Source organism: Sus scrofa, chromosome 15 (genome assembly GCF_054392235.1).
Source record: "Sus scrofa isolate SSC_HxYL_T2T_F1_AM1 chromosome 15, Sscrofa_HxYL_maternal_Yorkshire_Landrace_v2.0, whole genome shotgun sequence".
Taxonomy (NCBI): domain Eukaryota; kingdom Metazoa; phylum Chordata; class Mammalia; order Artiodactyla; family Suidae; genus Sus; species Sus scrofa.
The window spans coordinates 143,740,587-143,763,284 of record NC_139397.1 but is presented as its reverse complement, the minus strand read 5'-3'; the positions used below and the strand labels follow the sequence as shown (position 1 = coordinate 143,763,284).

The 22,698-nt window shown below is 38.9% G+C and overlaps 1 protein-coding gene across 22 annotated transcripts in view; it reads left to right on the top strand.

The window, feature by feature from the left end:
* SPHKAP (SPHK1 interactor, AKAP domain containing) overlaps positions 1-22,698 on the top strand; it is a 152,523-nt gene that overhangs the window by 37,060 nt on the left and 92,765 nt on the right. For 13 of the 22 annotated variants that reach the window (XM_085000595.1, XM_021074882.2, XM_085000605.1 and 10 more), the window contains one exon: positions 8,178-8,283. In XM_085000595.1, the coding sequence (XP_084856721.1) occupies positions 8,178-8,283 (106 nt within the window). Of the gene's footprint in view, positions 1-8,174; positions 8,284-22,698 lie in introns of all 22 variants that reach the window. The other 9 variants (XM_021074884.2, XM_021074881.2, XM_085000606.1 and 6 more) reach the window with 1 other exon arrangement.

Below are 22,698 nucleotides of genomic sequence, written 5' to 3'. Positions count from 1 at the left end.
ATTACTGTAACATTTATTCTGAATGCATCTGAACTAAAATTTCAGTTCAATAGAATGCAGGGACATACACACTGTGTTTTGATCGTCCAAATAAATATACTCCTAAAATTTTTCTAAGAAATAAATCACTTTGGGATAAATAGTTCAATAATAAGCATCTAATAGTCTTCATGCAGCAAATGGATACTCCTGCAGCACTAATGTAGCAGCAGTGACATTTTGTCTGACATTAAAAGAATGTTTTTGCCCAAACCATTTGTAGGACATATGTTTTCAAAAGTTTTCCCACAGCCCTCACTAATGGAAGGGGAGAAAAAAGCTAAGCTATCTTGTTCTTTTGTTTAAGCTTGTTTTCTTAAGGAATTATACTTTAAAAATTATTTCTTGGAGTCTTGGTAGAAGCTGAAATTGTGAAACCACTTTTCAAGGTACAAAATAAACCCTTATAGTACTGATTAAATTATTGAGGCCATTACTTGTTATCACCCATTCACTCAGAGATAATACATGAATTTGAAAAGCATAGCATCTAACACACTGAATATTATACATATGTACACACAATAAATCTTTCTCATATTAAGCAGCTTACTGTTTATCTTTCCTATTGCAATCTAGTTATTTTGCATAGTATCTACTTATGATGAGGCTTATATTGCACTAGATATAACTGATGAAGGAAAAAGTCTTCACTGAACAGTATTCAATACAATTTTTCAGGATAAAAGGCTTCAGTGAAAACGGGTACTGAAAATAGGGAAATCACCAGACATTAGTGTTTATAAATTATATCCCAAATGAAGTAATAATTCTATAATCATGTATTTCTTAGATTTAAACTGAATTAGAGAACAGTTAATTTGCAGTCATTCTTTTTGCCAAGAATGAGCCACTTGTTTCAGGATTAATAATAAACGACCTGTTTGTCCTCTTTCTATTGTCATTTAATGGTATCTTACAAAAACTACACAAACTTAGGTCTACAACATTTTCACTGATGAGAGGCCAAAACAATAGTGAACTTTGTCAACCATCTTTTTAAAAAAATAAGTATTCTGGGAGTTCCCATCGTGGCGCAGCGGAAACGAATCTGACTAGGAACCACGAGGTTGTGGGTTTGAAGCCTGGCCTCGCTCAGTGGGTTGAGGATCCAGTGTTGCCTGAGCTGTGGTGCAGGAGGCAGACTCGGCTCAGATCCCATGTTGCTGTGGCTGTGGCTCTGGTGTAGGCTGTCGGCAACAGCTCCGATTGGACCCCTAGCCTAGGAACCTCCATATGCCACGGTGTGGCTCTAAAAAGACGAAAGACAGAAAAATAAAAATAAGTATCCTTCATTCCTAGATAATATATCATATCATAGTTTCATCACATTATTTAAATGTGCTTTCTTTAAAGAATGAAGGTGAGAGCAAAGGTAGTAAAGAATTTTCTTTAAATGTCCTTATTTGGGAAAACAAAAGTTTGGCTGCCTTATGTTATTGCTACCATTGTTATCTTACTTCTCCAGGAGGTCAAAAAGTCTGGAATTCATCATTCTACAGTTCCTTGGCCACCTTTAAATATTAAAACGGGGCATGTAATGATGGTTTTTAAATGCCTTCAGGGTTGGACAGTCATTTCCTCTGATACCTTTACTAAAATCCTACAGAGCGAGGTCTTTGAAGGTCTTCTAGCCACTGATGAGCTGGTAAATATTTAATTTGCATGGATAACATGATGAGAAAATTATGCTCAGATGTCTCTAATCTAGAAAAGAAAAACATGGCTATAGAAGAAAAAATGAATTTCTTACAGAGATGGAGCAGAAGACCACACAGTATAGAAATATATTTTGCACCAGACACTTGTTAAAAATGCATTTTGTTTGAGTTACTGCAATGGGGAGAGAGATATTAGTACAGAACTGAGCTGAGATCCACATACACTAGAGGCAATTAGGGATTTACAACCACTGGGCAGAGTGAGAAGATAAGTGGATGGAAAATATCAAGGGAAGGGGGATCCTTGCTAAAATAGCCTGACAGGATTCTTGCTAAAGGCTGATCAGGGACGTAGATATTAAAGGTGAGGAGTGAGGAACTTGATTAGATAGCAGGGGTGGGAGAATTTTGATAACGGACTTAGTAGGATTCTTTACTAAAACTGGGCTCAGCAGGCCACCATCAAGACGTAACTGAAAAGATGGCTCAGAGGAACCTGACTAAAGTTTGGTCAAGAAGGGAGCATTTGCCAATAGCTTGGTCAGAAGATGAAGGTAAAAGAAAATAACACGTGACTTTTAAAACAAATTGGTTATTTTATTTATTTAAAATTTAAAAAATAAAAAACCAATTTACTCGTTTCTCCCACCCACTTCTCCGTCTTGTTCTATATATGTTTTTAGATTCCCTATAAAAATGAGATTCTACAGTATTTTTCTTTCCTTGTCTGACTTACTACACTTAGCATAATACCCTCAAGGTCCATCCATGTTGTTGCAGGTGGCAAAATGTCATTTGTTTTTATGGCTAGATAATATTCCTCTGTGTGTGTGTGTGTGTGTGTGTGTGTGTGTGTGTGTGTGTGTGTGTGTGTGTGTGTGTTTTACTCCATCCACTGATGGACGTGTAGGATGTTTCCATATCTTAGCTCTTATTGTAACTGATGCTGCAGTGGACATGGGGTGCGTACATCCTTTCAAACGAATGTTTTATTTTCTTTGGAGAAATAACCAGAAGTGGAATTGCTGGGTCACATGGTGGTTTTATTTTTAACTTTAGAGGAACCTCCATATTGTGTTCCATAGCGACTGCATCAATTTACATCCCACTGACAAGGATTCCCTTTTCTCCGCATCCTCTCCAGCACTTGTTATTTTGTATTTTTTTAATAATAGCCATCCTAACAGGTATGAAAAGATATCTCATTGTTGTTCTTAGTTGCATTTCCCTGATGGTTAGTGATTTAGCACATCTTTTGATGTACCCATTGGCCATATGTACTCAGATCTTCTGCCCAGTATTTAATTGGGTTCTTTGGTTTCTTGCTGTTGGGTTGTATAAGTTCTTTGCATATTTTGGATATTAGCTACTTATCATATATATGATTTATAAATATTCCCCCCACTGAGTAAGTTGCCTTTTCATTCTATTGGCGGTTCCCTTTGCTATGCAGAATCTTTATTTTCATGTACTTCCATTTGTTTATTTTTGCTTATGTTTGCTTTTGCTTTTGGTGTCAGATTCAAAAAATCACCTATTAGCTGACTGCCTCTATTTTCTTCTAGGAGTTTTATAGCTTCAGGCCTTTTGTTTGAGTTTTTAATCTGTTTTGAGTTAATTTTGTATATAGTGTAAGATAATGGTGCAGTTTCATTCTTTTGCATGTAGCTGTTTAATTTTCCCAACAGCCTTTATTAAAGAGACTGTATTTTCCCCATTGTATGTTATTGACTCCTTTGTCATGAATTAATTGTGTGTGCATTTATTTCTGGCTCTCTATTCTGCTCCAGTGATCTATGTATCTATTTTATGCCAATGCCACCTTGTTTAATCAGTATAGAATGTAGTTTGAAATCAGGGATTATGATGCCTCCAGCATTGTCCTTCTTTTTCAAGATTGCTTTGGGTTTTCAGAGTTTTTTTCTTTTTCTATTTCTTTTAATGTTTCCAAAATCAAATCGATTTTTGAAAGACTAACACAAACCCCTGATCTTCATCTAACAAGTTAATCCCTTTAGCTGGGGGTAAAATAAGGACATTCACTTCAGCCGTTTTCATGGTGAACCACATAAATGTGTATTTTAAAATCCTCTAAATTCTAGGTTGTGGCATGTTGTTAAATTGACTTTAACAAGAGCAACTTGATTCCTTGCTCAATATCTCTTCTGATAGATGTGAGCTTTTATTTTCTTTTTCCAGTGTCAAGATCAAAGGATTTAGTAGTAAGCTCAAGAGTAGATGTCCTTAATAGGATTGAGACAATCAAACCAATGGTAATTACTATATTTTACTGGAAGCATTCTTTAAGTGGGGAGACGATAAGGATAAATCTTCCCTTTTAGAATCTGTTAAAATTGTCTAACTTTCACTGTGTTTACTTGACTCTTGAGCAACAATAGCAGCAGGATCCCTTTTTGTTAGAACTATCCTGGGAAATAGTTTAAATTATCTTCTCAGATGTGGCTTCGCTCACCATCTGTCACCACTGCAGAAAATTTAGCGTTGAATTCAAACACTCCTTTGTGCATAATCTTTTGAGGTCAACCAGGATGCTCAGAAGGATAAGAAAAGACAACATTAGTAAATACTAATTGAACCTCCACCACTGCCTAGCACTGTCCTAGGTTATAAGAGGACTTGATCTTTCAGTATTTTCAGCCTAAAGGAGGAGACAGACAATATTACATAAACATATATTGTTCTGACAAATGTTGTAACAGGACAAGGTTCAGGGTGCTGCTGGAACACACAATAAGAGTGTCTATCTCATTTCTTGGCTTCAGTTGAAGACTGGAATATGGGGGTGGAGAGAAGGTGAAAGTGTGCGCATGCGTGTGTGTGTGTGTGTGTGTGTGTGTGTTTGCATGTGCACTGGTAAATGGAAGTTGGTGAAGAGTAGTAGCCTCCTTGTCAGAGAGAGGGGAAAAAGGAAGTGCAAAGAGGTGATTTATAAATGGAAACCCAGAAGGGTAGAGTAGAAGTTATCCAACAGGAAGAAAGGAATCTGGGAAGGGTGTTTCTAAAACAAATAATATCATGTGCCAAGGCTCAGGGTGAATGGGAATGTATATTTAATTTAATACATGAGAAGAATGCTTTCTCAAGCTGTAATGCACAGAATCACCTGAGTTTAATGTCAACATGAAAATAAGATTCAGTAGTTCTCAGGCAGGACCTGAGCTCCTGGGTATCTAGCAAGCTTCTAAGAGACACCAATGCTTCTGGTTCATAGACTAAACTGTGAGTCCCAACATATAGACAACTCCATTTCCAGTAAGTGGACACTTCACTCTCTGGTGAAATAAGTGAATTTTCCCTAAGTTGTTTTCACTGACAGTGACCTACTTCCTCACACTGCATGAATCATTAATGATTGCAGCAACCGTGGCAACTCAGAACCTCATTCAATACATGACACTCTTCTGCAAGGGAGTCTGCTTCTCTTCCAAGATGATTTTTAAAGTCACTGCTTTAAATTCTGCTTTTGTACTTTCCTTCCCACCTCGATCTTTCCCCTTATTGAAACACATTTAGCAGTTTCAGCATTAAGCTAGTCTGAAAGGATGTGCTTAATAAATACTGTCAACACTTGTCAAAATCAAAGGAAAATGTCCTAGGAAAGTATTTGCAGCCTTACCCATTAGGAGCAAGTTATAAGGTTGTACTGTATCTTGACAGCAGTTCCTTTACTATCAACTTAAAACTCATTTTAATAAATGTATGGGTTTCTTGTTCCTGTCATCTCTGCCTCTTCCTGTAGCAGCAAATATTCTGCCTCTCTAGAGACAACATTTTTACAAATACTCTGAAAACTCAATCGCCTCCCAAAGACATGGGAACAAACAGGGCTGTATTGTAGTCACCTACTGGAAATTCACATCCAGGTCACGTGATTTAAAAGATATGCCTCTCTAGATATATATTGAATATAGGCATCATTAAATTGATTCCTAATGCTTTTCAGGCAAGCAGAAGATGCATTGGCTTTGAATGTTGATGCAGGGTGTTGCATTATACTCATTGCAATGTAATGAATAGACTTTTAGTCCCACTGTGTGACTCAGGCTATTGCCTTATTTAATTTTTCTAAAAATAAACATGTATTTAATTTTTAACATTTTACATGCTTAGCATTAGAACAAGTGGAGTGAGCTCTGCAGGTGAGCCACCCTTGCACATTTCCTTCTTCACCTTCCTTTCCAATGAGGACCTCACAGTCATCTTAAAGGGAAAAGGGCTTTCATTCCAGAATATAAGTCAGTAAGCTTATCACTTCTTCCTTCTATAAGCTAGTTTCAGCAGTCAAACCTCTGTGTGCATAATAATTACTAGAGCACTTTGGGTACTTGTAGTCATGTGCAATGTGCTTTATATAGGAAAACAAGGGAATTCCTTGGGTGAGCTTTCACTTTTCCCTATGTTCCCATTCCTCCCTGATTTGTGACCTAACGTACTCTCCCCAAGTGAGACCTATTTCCCCTCTATAGGGGAGGGGTCACAGATGGTTGAAGCTCTGTGTCTACTCTGCTTTGCATCAGCTTTGTCTCCACCTGACTTCTCAGCCTGCCTACTTTCCACTCCCATGGCTGATACTCCTGCCATGAGACATGGGAGAAGTCCTAACATGGGATGTAAGTCCTCGATGGCCTGAATGAAAGTGATCCACCAGCTCCCAAAGGGGTGCCACAGCAACAGGATGTGTGGCTGTGTTAGCCTGTCTCTCTGAAACGTACACAGCGCTTTGACTGTATTCTAGAAGGAATAATATACAATTTCTTTGACTCATGACCAAGTTATCCCCAAATTAGCTCAATCTGCAATGGTGTCTTCCACATGTAAAGGATTTGGAACCTCATGATGATAACTTCATGTTTGTGTAAAGGCCAAAATGTCCTGTGGCCAAGAAAGCATTCAGAGAGTCATCTTGCAGTTTGTTTTGACGGAGTATCACTTAAAAAGCCATAGGTCCCACTCTGTGGGAAGCCTGTAAAAACAGGGCTGAAAACTCAGGGCCTCCATTACATCTTGAAAGCTAGCGGGGACACTCACTTGACTCCACATATTTCACTTATAAATAAAGAGACAGACACTGAACATCTAGGTAATATCTTGGCTCTGGAGTTACAGACAGATTTTGGAGCTGGTTACCTTCTCCCTCCCTCCCTCCCTCCTTCCCCCCCCACACACCCCCTTCTTCCCTTCCTTCCACATCCTTTCTTTCCCCAGTTGGGAAAAATTAGCATAGGTGTTATCTTTTAATTTAAATGAAGCCCATTCTATTCCTTGAGGTGGCAATTGCTCAGAAAATAATACATAAAGTTTTTTTAAAAAAAAAAACAAAAATGTTACTTGAATTACTGTTATCCTAATTTTTGATCCATTGCATAGCACCATCAGCAATCATGTGAAAACAATGTCATAGTCATTAACAATAGAAATACACACAGACTGCATGCATGCAAAATTTGACTTGTGGCTAATTGCAATGCAGTGAAAATAGACTAATTCAGAACTTAAAACAAGAGAGCTGTATGTTGTTTAGAAATACATTATTTAACTGCTCTTCTATTTGGTGCTTCTTTTAAGAAAAAAAAAAGTTCTATATATTGAATTGAAAAATACATAAAGAATCATTAGGCAATATTCCACAAAATGTCTTTTAATGAATTGTACTTGCTCTAGGTGGTGAACGAACTCAAAGATAGAATGTGTAATCTTGAGGTATCAGTATATTTTTTAAAATCTCAAGTTTGCAGTTTTTTCAGAAGAGAAATATTTAACCTAGTTTAAGCACAAAAAGCCCTCTGAATCTTAAGATTTCTAAATACTCTAAAAATATTTTCTAAAAATAATTTCAAGCTTTATCATACCTTGAAGCTGTAGAAATCATTTTAAATCTTTTAAAATGATTTCTACTGCCCTGTATATAGTCGAACCCACCAAGATTTGACAAGAGGTAGGGGAAAGGATGTCAGACTAGAATTCTGGAGACAGAGAAGTTAAGTTACTGTCTCCACCTGCACAGATGATAAAGAGATAACCTATGTTTTCAAAAGCTCAGGTTCTTTATAGACATGATCCTACCTCTCAATTAAAATTATGGGGGTTTTCCCTCTCATTTTAAAAAAAGAAAATGAGTATTTTTTTTTTAATGTGTTTGGCTGAGTAGAATTAATGTGGCAATTAAAAGGATGTTACTTGGGACTTAAAACTGCTTAAGAAAAGATGTCACCCTACTAGAAGTCATGCAGAGGTATTGTGGCCACCCCTGTACCATGCAAGGTCGCAATTATGTATTCACAATGGGGTGGGTCATAGTGGTTCCACCAGTTCAGTGGAAACCAAAAAAGAAACGTCAGTGTCAGCGTTCACTCTGAAAAGATGATTTTCCATAAACCACATCGTGCTGCTTCCTTTCTGACTATGGAGATGACTCACCGGGATGTGTTCTCTTTTGTGTTTTGGGGGCGCCAGCAGCAGCTTGGAGTCACCCCTGATGTTCGAAGTTCCGGAACCACAGCCAGGCAGCGCCAGCGGCAGCGCGGGAAGCAGCCTGGGTAGCTCCATCACCGCCTGTAAGAAGGTAACCTTGCCTCACGGCGCTCACTCTTCGCCAGTTGAACTTGAACACTTTGTTTAGTTTGACTTTGCAAGCACTTTTTCTAAAGCAGAAACAGCAACAAAAGCATGCTGCAAAATCACCCACCATTTGCCTGGGGGAATAAGCCCCTGATGACATTAAAAATGTTATTCAAGGTAATGATCGGAAAACTCAAGCTTCCAGAAGGTCTGATTTGAAAATCCTAAGCCTCTGGTTCTGCACCACACCTCCAACCTCTTCCAGCACTTCTCAAACTTAGACATGAGTAAGAGCTTCTTGGAGTTCCTTTTTAAAAAATCTGAGATTTTTGAATGGCCCAATTTATTACCTTAAGCTTAGATACAGACTGTCAAAAAAAAATTCTGTATCTAAGAAAAATTCATAACAGTTCTCCTTTTGCTGTTTTCTTAAAGGAAACAGCATGTTGAATTTTTCATTAAGAGAAACAGAATTGTATTTCGTGGAATATAGACCTTAAACGGATAAGCAAATCTCATGTTAAGACTCTTTTCAAAGGTTATCATTTGAGCAATACAAAATCGCCTAATTTAACTCTCTCATTTTTCCAGCCGATCCAACTTCAGACCCCAAAACTTAAAACAAAATGGCTAATTCCTCATTGATTGAATGATTCTGTCACTCTTCAATGCTGAATTCCAGAGGAAAGCGTGTTTTGTTTTGTTTTTTTCCCATGAAAATTTAGAAGAAACACACTGGTTTGGTTTATTTTTTTACATTAAATTATAAAAAGTACTTATAGGTATGAATTTAGGTAGATTATTTTACTAAAGGTATGACTATACTATATGCATATATAAGTATACATAGTGCAGCTTATATACGCATATATATATCAATTTATTGATTACTTCACCTAATTAAGCAGTCTTATGTATTCAGTACTTGTGTGATTTTGTATAGTTTTCAAGTACGGAGGAAAATATCTGCATTAGAGAACATATATTGATCATAAAAAATAGCATTATACATAATTTTACAAAAGTATTTGCATGCATGTATTCATAACCTAATATAAAAATAAACCTGTCTGATTAATTAAGGGATCTTATTATCATTTGTTATATGACTCTGTTCTTTTTCCTCCTATAAAATTTTTATAGAGGAAATCAGTACTATAAATTTCAGTTTTTAATGCGGAAAACTGAAGCATTATACTTCAAAATGATTTTGAGTTTCTCATGAAAGAACTGAAGCTGCAGGTTTTCAAGCCCCGGTATGGTCTATTCAATTCTGTAACTCTAAATTATAAAGTCTTCATCAGATGCTATAGCTTTCATAATGCTGAATGGTTTTTAATTTATTCTAATTTTTAAATAACTCTATTTCTATTGAGTCTTGTGGTATTTAAAAGAAGAAGAGAAGCCAGACTGCCTGAATTTGACACCCACTTCTGTCACTGCCAGTTGTGTGATCTGGAGCAAATTGCCTCTTCATGCCTTAATTTGCTCATCTAAAAAAGATGATAGCATTACCCACTTCAAAGGGGTGAGGTGAGGATTGTGAAATATTTAGAACAGTGCCTGGCCTATTGTAAGCAAAATAAAGATCTCCTATTACTAACATTATTCCATAGAATGATTTTATCAACAAGTAAATAGTGCCAGAAAAAAAGTCAGTATTGGAATTACCATGCTAAGAGAGTGCTTTACGATCTGTTATCTTAATTACACTTATTTTCCTAGAAAAGAGGTAGTCATATCCCTTTTTTAAAAAAATCAAATCTGGGAGTTCCCGTCATGGCACAGCAGAAACAAATTTGACTAGGAACCATGAGGTTGTGGGTTCGATCCCTGGCCTCTCTCAGTGGGTTAAGGATCTGGCGTTGCCTTGAGCTGTGGTGTAGGTTGCAGATGCAGCTTGGATCCTAGGTTGCTGTGGCTCTGGTGTAGGCCCACAGCTGTAGCTCTGATTGGACCCCTAGCTTGGGAACAAGTGGATCTTAATTTGGACTTTGAAGTAATATTAAGATTTGAATGAGTGAAGAGAATATCCGACTAAATTTAGGAAGGGTTGCTACAAATTAATGCAGGAGAAGTCAATACCTTTGTGTACTGGCAATATTTTGTAATATTCGTTGTGTATTCCTTTCATTTTAAATATCCTCTTAAGCTCGTATAATAATTACATTTAAAGACAGTTTAGTAGACATACACACCATGTGGGCTATAGTAGTTTTCCTTGCCTTCAAAAATGAAACTCACCAGTGTTTCTTTGCATCAAGAACGTGGACCCTCAATGAAAGGCATGGATATTATGGATATTGAGATTTCATCCCTTTTTATTATTATTATATTTTACTGCAAGCTGATTTAATGACCGTGACTATTTTTTAATTCTGTTAATCACAGATAATGGGACTGGGGAAGTAAGAATCCATATATTCATAAATGCACATAAAATGTACGTTCTGTACAAAAGTGACAAAAAGAATAAGGACAGCTCTGTTTTAGAAAAGCAAGGCTGTCCAGCTGAATCACCACTCTTCATAGTCAATCAACCTTCAATAGGAGGAACACGGATAATTGAAATCTACTGGTAATTCCCCAAACTCATTTCATGTCCTAGCTTCATCTTCGTCCCCATCAAACCTTCTTATCAGAACTAACAGATTGTTAAATTAACCAGTGGAAGAAATAAAGCAAGGGTCCAAAAGATAATGCATTGATTGGATAATCGGCCTCTGAAAAAACTGCGAATTGACTGAATTTATCGTGAGCTTCCCAGTAAATCCTCTAGGGTTTAAAAAATCCTACACAGGTGCAATGGCTTCAGTTTCTTGAGGCTGTAGGAAAATATGATCACTGGAAGTCATTGTTGTGAAAAAGCCATAGCGCTAGAAAAGACTTTGGAGGACTTTTTATTTTTTTTTATGGCCGCCCCCAGAGCATAGGGAAGTTCCTAGGCCAGAGACTAAATACAAGCCACACCAGTGGCACTGCTAGACCCTTTAAATCACCTCGCTGGGGCCTCCGAGTGACTTGAGCTGCTGCAGTCGGATTCTTAACCCCTTTCCCCAGAGCTCAGATGACCATACTACCCCGTCACCACTTATATATATTGTCCTGATATTTTGTTAGTAGACACCTTTTTTGCTCTCAAAGGTCCCTGGTATGTTAAAGTTATACATTTATCCCAGTCCTAGCTTCAGATATATTCTTTTTCTTCCTTCTTCCCTTCCTCTAAGAGCTAGGAAAGTTATCGGATCAATTCATACTGAAGTGTTAATGATTGCACAGCTTAACATGGTTGTGACAACTAAAATCTGTTTTTACTTAACTACTACTACTACTGCCGAACTGATACTAGTTGCCCACTCCCTCAGCTGACCTTGACAGCTGAGCCCGTTGAGCCTGGACATGACTTCAGAATTCTGCTTGAAACAAAGCATCAATCCATCCAAGCTGGAAAGTAAGCTAACCTCCATGTCACCCTAATTTAAGCAATCTGAGCACCAAGACCTAGGAAAGTTTTTATGCATGTAATGTGACTGACTCCCTAAAGCAATGCATTTACAATGATGGAATTCCAAATATGGCTGGGGAAAAAAATGAAAGATATTGGGTTGCTGGTGGAAAGAGGGTGCTACAACCCTCCTTGGTATCTCTTAAAACAGCATCTCAAGTAAATATGGTCTAATGTTGTTTCCTCTCATGGAACAGTTCCTCTTCACAAGATAAATACAACCACCATTGTTAAGCTGACTCATAGGGGTGTTCCATTAAGTGAACTAAATTATCATAAACATTGTCCTTTTAAGTCTGTTAAACACTAAGTGAAAGCTCCTTCTAGTCTCTTTTAATAAACCAAAATCTGTAATCTAAAGGGAGGCAGTGAGGTGTATAACAAACCTGGACTTAGAATCCAAAGTCCTAATTTAAATTTCAGGTTTTTCTTTTTACTGTGTAATCTTAGGTCAGCGATGGAACCTCTCTGACGCAGATGTCTTCACTGATTGGTGTGATGTTTACGTACAAAAATGTTTGTAAGCCATTGGCACATAGTTGATGCTCATTAACTATTAGCTCATTCCAAATAAATTATCTTTACACAAGGGCAACTGTTATTTAAAGAGAATTTAAAAACGAATCTGGATGCAGCATGCAATGCACCCTCATTCTATTGAGTCCCTCTCATTTAGACTTTCCTCTTGTTTGAAAGCATTAGAGGAGTTCCCGTTGTGGCGCAGTGGTTAACGAATCCGACTAGGAACCATGAGGTTGCAGGTTCGATCCCTGCCCTTGCTCAGTGGGTCAAGATTCCAGCGTTGCCGTGAGCTGTGGTGTAGGTCGCAGACGCGGCTCGGATCCTGCGTTGCTGTGGCTCTGGCGTAGGCTGGCAGCTACAGCTCCGATTCGACCCCTAGCCCAGGAACCTCCATATGCCGCAGGAGTGGCCCAGGAAATGGCAAAAAGACAAAAAAAAAAAAAGAAAGCATTAGAGTCAATATGGCATTTCTGCAATAGCTGGAAATTTTCAATCCATGCTTTACGTCGTGGACTGAAGATTTGTTATTTGGGATTCAGTGGCACCACAGCTCTGACTGAGACTCACGTGAGGAAAGAATTGTTGGAGAAAAATCAACATCTCGAATATCCTGCTCTTTTTATGTCACGTTGATTACATCTGCCTTAAACTTGGACTTCTCAAAGGCAGCAGACTGAAAACACTTCAGGTTCCCAGAGGCAGCGTTTGCTCTTAATATGACATCTGACTGGCTCTTTGAAGGGTCAAGAGCAGCCTTTGACATGACTGGCCTCCATTAAATGGACTTAACTTTGCCGGCAACAGTGGCACAGATACATTTGAAGAAGAACGGAAGGGATGCCCCATAATGTTTCATCTTATTCTATAAAATACACTTTCCTCTAAGCCTATATCTTTTAGATATCATGTAATTAACAAAAGCAATTCAATTAACATGTACAGCCATGGATATGCCAATTGAGAGGCTTTTTCAGAATCCGATCCATATCTCTAAAGACATTTTTATTTGTCAGAATTGTGATGCTCTTGGCCAAAAGCCCCAATAGTAATTTCGGGAAGTACATGACAGAAAATAGATATAATATTCTGTATTTGTAGAAGCTGTTTCCTTAAGGGAAAGGAAGGACTTTTAAAACTATAGCGCGACATAAATAAAATCAAAAACAAAACTAGCATATTGGAACCATATTCACATTTCTGTATAGGAAAAAGACACATAGCTTTTTCCCTTGGGAGTGTAAACGACCCACAGTGAACTCTAACTGTTTGAACCAAGACACCCATGAGCAGTAGTGTCATTGAGGTCAATGAGAATAGAGACCAACAGACAAGGTGGCGAGTTCGGGGGTTCAAATTCAGCCCAGTGGCATCTAAAGAGCCAGCCACAAAATTCCCTCGGGGGACCATTTCATTGACTGCCTAAGGAAACTTCCACGCATCCTGAGCCACGCTGACATCTGGGAGGCTTCAAGGTTGCCCTGAGACCAGGACGCAGATAACGAGGGCTCTGGTGGGGACTAATTTCCTCTGCCCTCAGCAAAAACAGGCCTAAATGATGAACACCTTCTCTGGCTTTTAAAGCAGGCAGGTCCACGCTGAAATGGAGCAGGGGAGCTACATATGCTGCAGTTCAATTTATTCTCTGGAAAATGTCAACTCATTAACTTATGCAGGCATCCTTAAAACTATCAATTATGGCTCACTTTGCAGTTTGAATATGATTCAGCTTTTTATTCCAAAAGTCAGGACTTATATTCAGGACTCCACACTACCTCTCTTTCCTGCCAGTAATGTTGCATGGAGTGTTTAAGATGCCAAAATGCCAACTCTTAATCTGTTCTCTTCAGCTCAGTTCCTTTGGCATCCTTTTGGCTAGGTATGAAGAACTCCTGGAAGGATTTCACAGAGCATTTTTCTTTTCTTTCTTTATTTCTCTTTTTTTTAACCAAAAAGTAGGACTCCCAAAGCCCAAAAATAGATGAGCACATTTTGTGGAACTAAGGGCGAAGTTACACTATTGAAACTAGGCCAGTGGTCCTTTTCTCTGAATTACTGGAATTACCCCAAACCTTCGTATTAAGGAGTAATGATCTCCATACAAAAATGGAGAAGTCTAAAATTTTTTAAGTATCTCATCTAGTGTTTTCTCTTTTCTCTCTTCGGATGTTTAAAATATCGTGCCATCCCCATTCTTCATCACTAGCCTCAAGGTCTCTTTCCTTTCCCTCATTCTCCATCTACATAGCCCTCTCAACTTTGTAGCCTGGAGTAAACACTGCATTCCCCACCAGTCCTCTTAGCATCCACCTTCCCTGAATTCCACCAGGTTTGTCCTCCTGGTGAAAGTGCCCACTTTATAGGTCTGCTGGTGTCAGAAAGGAAAGGCAGGGTATGACTCAGATAAACTTGGGCAGTCCTCCGTAGGCACCCTCTGGCTCATGACTCCCTGAAAAATGAGCTCCTTGTGTGTGTGCCCAAATTTTCTAGTCTCATTTTTGTGTCTTGAAAAGGGGGCCTGTAGTGAAAGACCCAGGTGAGGGTATGGACCCTCCAGGATAGAAAGCATCCAAGAAGCAGGTGTGGCCCTTAACCAATCATGTGTCCATCTGCTTACATCTTAAAAAGACAGGTGTTCCCAGCAGCTTCTTCCCAAGAAGAGTCAGAAAATGAGAACTCCCACTTTCTTATAATTGCCAAACAGCAAAGGCATACCCCAGTACTCAAGTGATACCTGGCCAAATTCACTTGCCCTTTGAGGAATGGCAGCATCTAAACTATTTACACGTTGCATGAAAATCATCCAAAGCCAATGGAAAGCCTAGATTCACATCATATATCTTCCAGCATGTGTGTTTTTCTTTTTATTTTTTAATGGTCTCGCCCATGGAATATGGAAGTTCCCAGGCCAGAGACTGAATCCCAGCCACACCTGTAATGCACACTCCAGCAACAGCAATACTGGATTCTTTAACCCGCTGTGCCTGGCCAGGGAGCAAACCCTCGCCTCTGTAGCAACCTGAGCCACTGCAGTCAGATTCTTAACCAATGCGCCACAGAGGGCATTTCTGTGTGTTTTTTCTTATAGTTTGCTTCTCCTAAAATTAAAAGTCGTATTTCTGTCACTGATCTTATCAACAGGACAACATTATGCTGCATCTAAATAGCAATTAAGTAGCAAATAATCAGCTATCGTCCATTTATATGTCTAATTTGATTCTGTCTAAACCATTGCTGACCATTCATAAATTATACATACTCTAATTGCATTTCCTGAGTATATCTGTTTTTGTAACTCTTGCATTTTACACTTGAGACTCAAGCTCTGTTATCATTTTCTTGTGGAAAAACCTCTGATTCACTTTCAAAGTGTTCTTCAGCCAGCTGACGTCTGTGTGATATGGCAGAAGTAAACAAACAGGGCTAGACACTTCTGAATTGTCCTCTGTGCTCTTATACCATTCTTGAGCTTGTGTTGAAATACCATGTGGTTTCCAGGATACAAGTAATTGTGCAGCACAAGAAAAACAGGGAGATGCCTGAAACTGCCTACCAAGTTCATTCCTGCCACATTCGGGTAAAATCTGGACCAGGTCACCATACACAGTCTCCAGATTGCATATTTGGGAATATTAATTCCAAAGAAGAGAGCCCTTTTGTTCACTAAATGTTTCCATTTTATACTCAGATCGTTACTTGCATGTGTGACATTTGTCAGAGATATTAATAGATCAGCATATTTCAAGTTTATTTACCAGAGGCAAATTTAGTTAGACCAGGTACCTATTACTAAAAGCATCCCATAAATAAGGGCTCTTCTGCTAAAAAAAAGGTAGTTTATCTGCAGGTTAGTCATTAGTATGTTGATAATGAGATATGACAATGTCACTTTCTCTTCTGGGGGGATATTCTCTGCTACCCTCCTCCACAGTAAGGAGAGAAAGAATTGCAGGTGCACTGCTCATCATTTCCTTCCCAGACTTCCCAAACAACTATGCCTTTGATCTGCGTGGTCTAGGTTCTTTCCTTCTCTTTGGTAATGGAGAAATGTTTTATTTTAAGGCCTTAAAAGAACTCCATTCTTGGGAGTTCCCATTGTGGTACAGCAGAAATGAATCCGACTAGCATCCATGAGGACACAGGTTCGATCCTTGGCCTTGCTCAGTGGGTTAAGGATCTGGTGTTGTCTTGAGCTATGGTGTAGGTCACAGATGCAGTTTGGATCCCGCGTTTCTGTGGCTGTGGTGTAGGCTGGCAGCTACAGCTCTGATTCGACCCCTAGCCTGGGAACTGCCATATGCCGAGGGTATGGCTCTAAAGAGACAAAAACAACAACAACAAAACCCTCCATTATTTTCCAATACTTTAAAAATAATCAATTACAAGATTTCCAATTTTGTACAAGATGTCAATCATTGTCACGCAAGAATGCCTCACTTGCAACCAACCACTCATATCGCAGAATGTGCCCTATGAATAATCAAACATTCTTATTCATACTTGGGAAACAGTTTCCCCGTTTTGTCAGAGGAGGCTAAAATACACAAAATGTCAGGCAATCAGCCAAAGAATCATCATTAAAAGGAAAATGTTATCCTGACCTTTAACTAAACGTTCTGAGAAACTGAGACTCTACAACTGACTTTTCTAGGCCAGTTTCTTTATTTTTTTTTTTCCTCCGTGCAATAATTTTGTTTCCAGTTTGTATCATTGTCTTTTCTCAGGAGTTCAGTGTGCTTTGAATAAGCATTACAGTTTCCTGGTGAAGTAATGAAAGGGTATTGTAACCCAGGGTGAAAAGTAAAAAAAGTACAGAGTTCCCAGAAGATTTGCTAAAGCACAGATTAAATCAATGTGAAACTAAGTGTATAAAATGACACAAAAACTTCTAGTTCATGGTGGTGTGTGTGGGGTGGGGGAGGTAGACTTTTAAGTTGTTATAAAAATGTAAGTTGACAGGTAAACATTATTTAAGCCAGTGACTAAACATTCAAAAATTATCATTAAAAATTTTGGGAGTTCCCATCATGGCTCAGTGGTAACAAACCCTACCAGTGTCCATGAGGATGCAGGTTCAATCCTGGCCTCGCTCAGTGGGCTAAGGATCCAGGGTTGCCATGAGCTGTGGTGTAGGTATCAGATGCAGCCCTGATCCCTCGCTGCTGTGGCTGTGGCATAGGGCCAGCAGCTACAGCTCTGATTCAGCCCGTTGCCTGGGAACTTTCATATGCCAAGGGTGCAGTCCTAAAGAGACCAAAAAAAAAAAAAAAGGATAAGCAATGAGGTCCTGCTGTATAGCACAGGGAACTATATCTAATCTCTTGTGATAGAACATGATAGAAGATAATACGAGGAAAAGAATGTATATATATGTATAATGTGGTCCCTTTGCAGAGTCTTAGAATGCTTAATGGCATTAAGAAATATCTGGCTCAGTTCAGCAATGGATTTCTTTTTGTTGTTGTTGTTTGGTTTTTTGTTTTTTTAGGGCCACACCCCAGGCATATGGAGGTTCCCAGGCTAGATGTTGAATTGGAGATGTAGCCGCCGGCCTACACACAGCCACAGCAACTAGGGATCCAAGCCACATCTGCGACCTACACCACAGTTCATGGCAATGCTGGATCCCCAACCCACTGAGCAAAGCCAGGGATCAAACCCTCATCCTCATGGATCCTAGTTGGGTTTGTTAACCACTGAGCCATGAAGAGAACTCCCAGCAATGGATTTTTTCCCAGTGAAAGATGATAGGTGCTTCCTCATCACTTCCCCACCACTCGCTCTGTACCGGCCATTACAGGTGCTTTGCTCTTCTCTGCTTTGAGCCTCTGTTTTTTGCTGTGATCTCTGCCTGGGGTGCCCTTTCCTCAGGTGGATGTGTGACTGGCATTTCACTTCATTAGAGTCTCTGCTCAGTGTCACCGTCAGAGAGGCCTGCCAGAAAATTCTTTCCAAAATAGCATCCCTTAATTTTGTATCCCTTTCTCTGGCTTTATCCGCACAGCAATCACAGTCGTCTCCATAGCAGTTTTTATTACATATATAAGTACAGAAAACGTATTTGATTATGGTCTGTTTTCCCTCAACGGAAGGAGAACAAAATAGTTTGCTTTGTCATTCTGCTTGTTTTGTCCACCACTGATTGCCCAGTAAATAAAACAACAGCTGATAAAAAAGCAGGTGCTCAGCTAACACTCATTAAATGAATGAGTGAATCAAAACTCAATGTGGATGGCGTTATCCGTCTCTTAGAAATGGCATCCCAAAGTTAGCATCAAATGCAGAGTCTAATGAATGCTTCATGGTTTTATGAATACGGTTTGCACTAATATATATTCTAAATTAAAATTTTAAACTTAAAGAGTCTTTAAAAGAAAAAAAAAACCTTAAAAAATAAAAAAAGCTACCATGAAATACCACTCTGTGCCTAGTAGAATAACTAAAATTAATATGAAAGTGAAAATTGACAACACCAGTTACTGACAAGGATGCGAAGCAACTTGAACTCTCATACCCTGCTGGTGGGGAATGAAAATGGAAAATCCTCTTTGGAAGACAGTTCATCAGTGTCTTTTTTTTTTTTTTTTTTTTTTTGTCTTTTTGCTATTTCTTGGGTCGCTCCCGCAGTATATGGAGGTTCCCAGGCTAGGGGTCGAATCAGAGCTGTAGCTACCTACCCCAGAGCCACGGCAACACGGATCCGAGCCACGTCTGCAACCTACACCACAGCTCACGGCAACGCCGGATCCTTAACTCACTGAGCAAGGCCAGGGATCAAACCCGCAGCCTCATGGTTCCTAGTCGAATTCCTTAACCACTGAGCCACAACGGAAACTCCAGTTCATCTGTTTCTTGTTGAGTTGCCACCCTATCTGGTAACATCAGTCCTAGGGATCTACCCAAGCAAAGTAAAAACTTAAATTCAGACCAAAAAAAGACATTTATTTATAGCAGTTTTATTCATATTTACCCTAAACTATAAACATTTATTTATAGCAGTTTTATTAATATTTACCTGGTAAATGAACATTTTTTAAATGTGCATATATTCGTAAAATAAAATACCACCAGCAGTAAAAGAAAATAAATGAATACACACCACACTGTAGATGAATCTCTAACTCACTATGCTCAGTGGAAAAACAGATCACAAAAGGTTATAAACTATATGATTCCACATAGATGCTGTTCTAGAAAAGGCAAAATTTTAGAAATAAAATATCCAATCAGGAGTTCCCTGGTAGCCCAATAGTTAAAGATCCGGTATTATCACTACTCTGGCTCAGGTCACTGCTGTGGCATGGGTTTGATCCCTGGCCTGAAAACTTTTGCACAGAGCGGGCATGGCCAAAAAAAATCACATCAAAGGCTGTCACAGTTTGGGACTTGGGAGGCATTTTGACTAAAAGGATCAGAAGAAGGGACTGTGGGGGGGCGGGGGGGAGGAGCTGAACAGTTATTCCAAATCTTGATTGAGATGGTGGTTACACAACTATGTGTGTTTTTCAAAACTCATAGAGCTTTACTCGGGAAGGGTGAATTTTGTAGGAATGTGATACCTCTCTGAAGAAAATGTTACCTGTGGTAGTGATACCACTATTTATTGCAGAGCAAATAGGTGAGAGTGTCTGATGAGTAGCTGCCTTCATTCTCCCCTGACCTCTTTCTCATTGACTCTTGCCATCTTTACCACTCACTATCAAATCCAATCAGCCCATTCGCAGTACTACCTCTTTGTATAAGAAAAAATTAATCGAGTCTCCTGGAAAAAGACTAGAACAGCACAGTGGCCTATACATTCTTCTCTGAGTGATGCTTAGGACTCTTGCAATGGGCTTATCTTGCTTCCTTTATTTTATAGCTCCCCTTGCTTTTTCTTTCTTCATCTTCAACACACATTCATGCAAACTGGGTGTCCCATTTAAGGATGATTTCACGCGACAGTGCTTCCAAACCTTTCCTACATTATGACACATCTTTTTAAAATAATATTTGTTTGGAACCCTTAAGTAAGCATACAACCAGGGTGCTTGCCCTGGAATGGCCACCCCAGGCTCTGTCCAGCCTCCAGACAGCTGAGAGCATCCATTGTCTCCGTATCTCAGCACATTTGAACTTCTCTGAGCCCACCTGTTTGCACTCTGCTTTTGAAGAAGAGTGAGTTCCTTATTGTGATGACATTATTCAATTAATTTTAAGCAGCATTCCATCGTCGATCAGGATGCATACACTGGGCAAAGGCAGTGTGAAATTTCAATGTGTGTGAAATTTTTCTCTTTTAAAAGCTTTGGGGCTCCTTTACAGCTTTAGACTTAACAATTATCAGAAAATAAAATTTGATAATCTTCAATAATATAGGACTAAAAAATGGGAATCTTGATGGAATGAAAACTCTGTTACTGTTCCAGAAAATCTTTGAGGGAAATAAAAGCCTTGCCGAAACAATATTCATATAACCTAATGAGAAGGAGAAGACAGGCATGCCTATTCCAAAATTCTGAGATAAAAAATTGTTTTCATCCTAAAGAAGAAAGAAACATTTAATATGGAGAAAGGACTTGGTTTTGATTATATCTTGATGGTTGGGGAAGAACTTTGGGGGAAGAACAGGAGGCAGATATGGGGAAAGCCATGTGCATCAAAAAGACTAAGAAGCAGGAGTTCTCGTTGTGGTTCAGCAGAAACAAACCTGACTAGTATCCATGAGGATGCAGGTTCGATCCCTGGCCTTGCTCAGTGGGTCAAGGATCCAGCGTTGCTGTGAGCTGTGGTGGAGGTCGCGGATGCAGCTCAGATCCCATATTGCTGTGGCTGTAGCTCTGATTCGATCCCTAGCCTGGGAACTTCCACATGCCACAGATACAAAAAGATAGATTTACCCTAGCAGAGGGTGTGTACAGGGAAATTATTGAAGACAAAGCCTAGAAAAGACTTAAATTGGGTATGGTTCAGTATTGTGAACATTGGAGCTTAATAAATATTCTCCAAATGATTAACAGGTAGGAGCTGGGTTAAGATCTGTCTTGAATGCAAGGCTATCATTGTGCAATAAACCCATAAAATTTTGTTTTGTCCTTGTTTCCTAGGGCCTGGTCTAGATTCCAATAGGAATAGATGGTAAAACACTAATGTTTACTGGGCTAATTAATCCATGGAGGTTAAGATCTTGGGAGAGAATGACATGACGTCAGTAATCATATTTGTGATAATAACAGCTACTGTTTGTGAACACCTGGAGTAATCCCACTAAAATGTTTTCTTTTGGAAAACAGATATTTTCCATTAAAACAAAGTTAACATGCGGTATGCTTACGATTATTAAAGTTATTTTTAAATAACTTTTTGTTTTATTTTGTTTTTTGCTTTTGGGGACTACACCAGGGGCATAGAGCCAGGGCATATAAAGTCTTAATATAACTTTAAAAATAGTTTAACCACTGGACTCCCTGGAAGTTCTCAGGAACCCCTAAGGGTCTCAGCTACATACTTTAAGAACCACAGTTTAGGCAAAATCTTGGATACTTGGGAATTTCCATTGCCAAATTTAATTACACTGGCAACTCAAGTTCATCATTCAATTACCTGTTCATCCACCAAGTGTCTCTTTGTCTATTCAGGAAAAGAATGATGAAAATCTGTCATCTCTAGGTAATAATATACATTGAGTGGGGGAAAATGTTTAAAAATTCATATCACTTGGCCAAAACAAAAATGTTAAAGAAAAATATGTCAATTATATTTGGTTAACTGAATAGGTAGAGACAAAAAAAGTAATGTATTTTTATCTGCATAGAACAAAAGAAGACAATCCTTTATTGTACAAATGAAATGTAATTGAAATGTCATTCTATTTTTGTGGCACTAACCAAACTGATTAAATCTGTTATATTACTTGAGTGAAGGTAGTTGTCAAATATTAGCAGACATGTACCCTAATAAAATAGAAGGTACCAAGAGAACATTGGAAATTTTTTTTTTTTGGTCTTTTGTCTTTTTAGGGCTACACCCAGGGCATGTGGAGGTTCCCAGGCTAGGGGTCCATTCGGAGCTATAGCTGCCGGCCTATGCCACAGCCACAGCAACGCCAGATCCAAGCCACATCTGTGACCTACATCACAGCACACAGCAACGCCGGATCCTTAACCCACTGAGTGAGGCCAGGGATCGAACCCACAACCTCATGGTTCCTAGTCAGATTTGTTTCTGCTTCGCCCTGATGGGAACTCCAGAATGTTGGAAATCTTATGGAAACATTTGTAGACAATCTTTGAATAGTGTTAAGACACATCAGAAGGTAAATCGTTTGTTTATAGATTGCACCTTTAAAATGTTTTGGCTCAGAAAAAGAATTTTTCTTCATTGCTTTAAAATCAAACCTCAGAAACAAGGCATTTT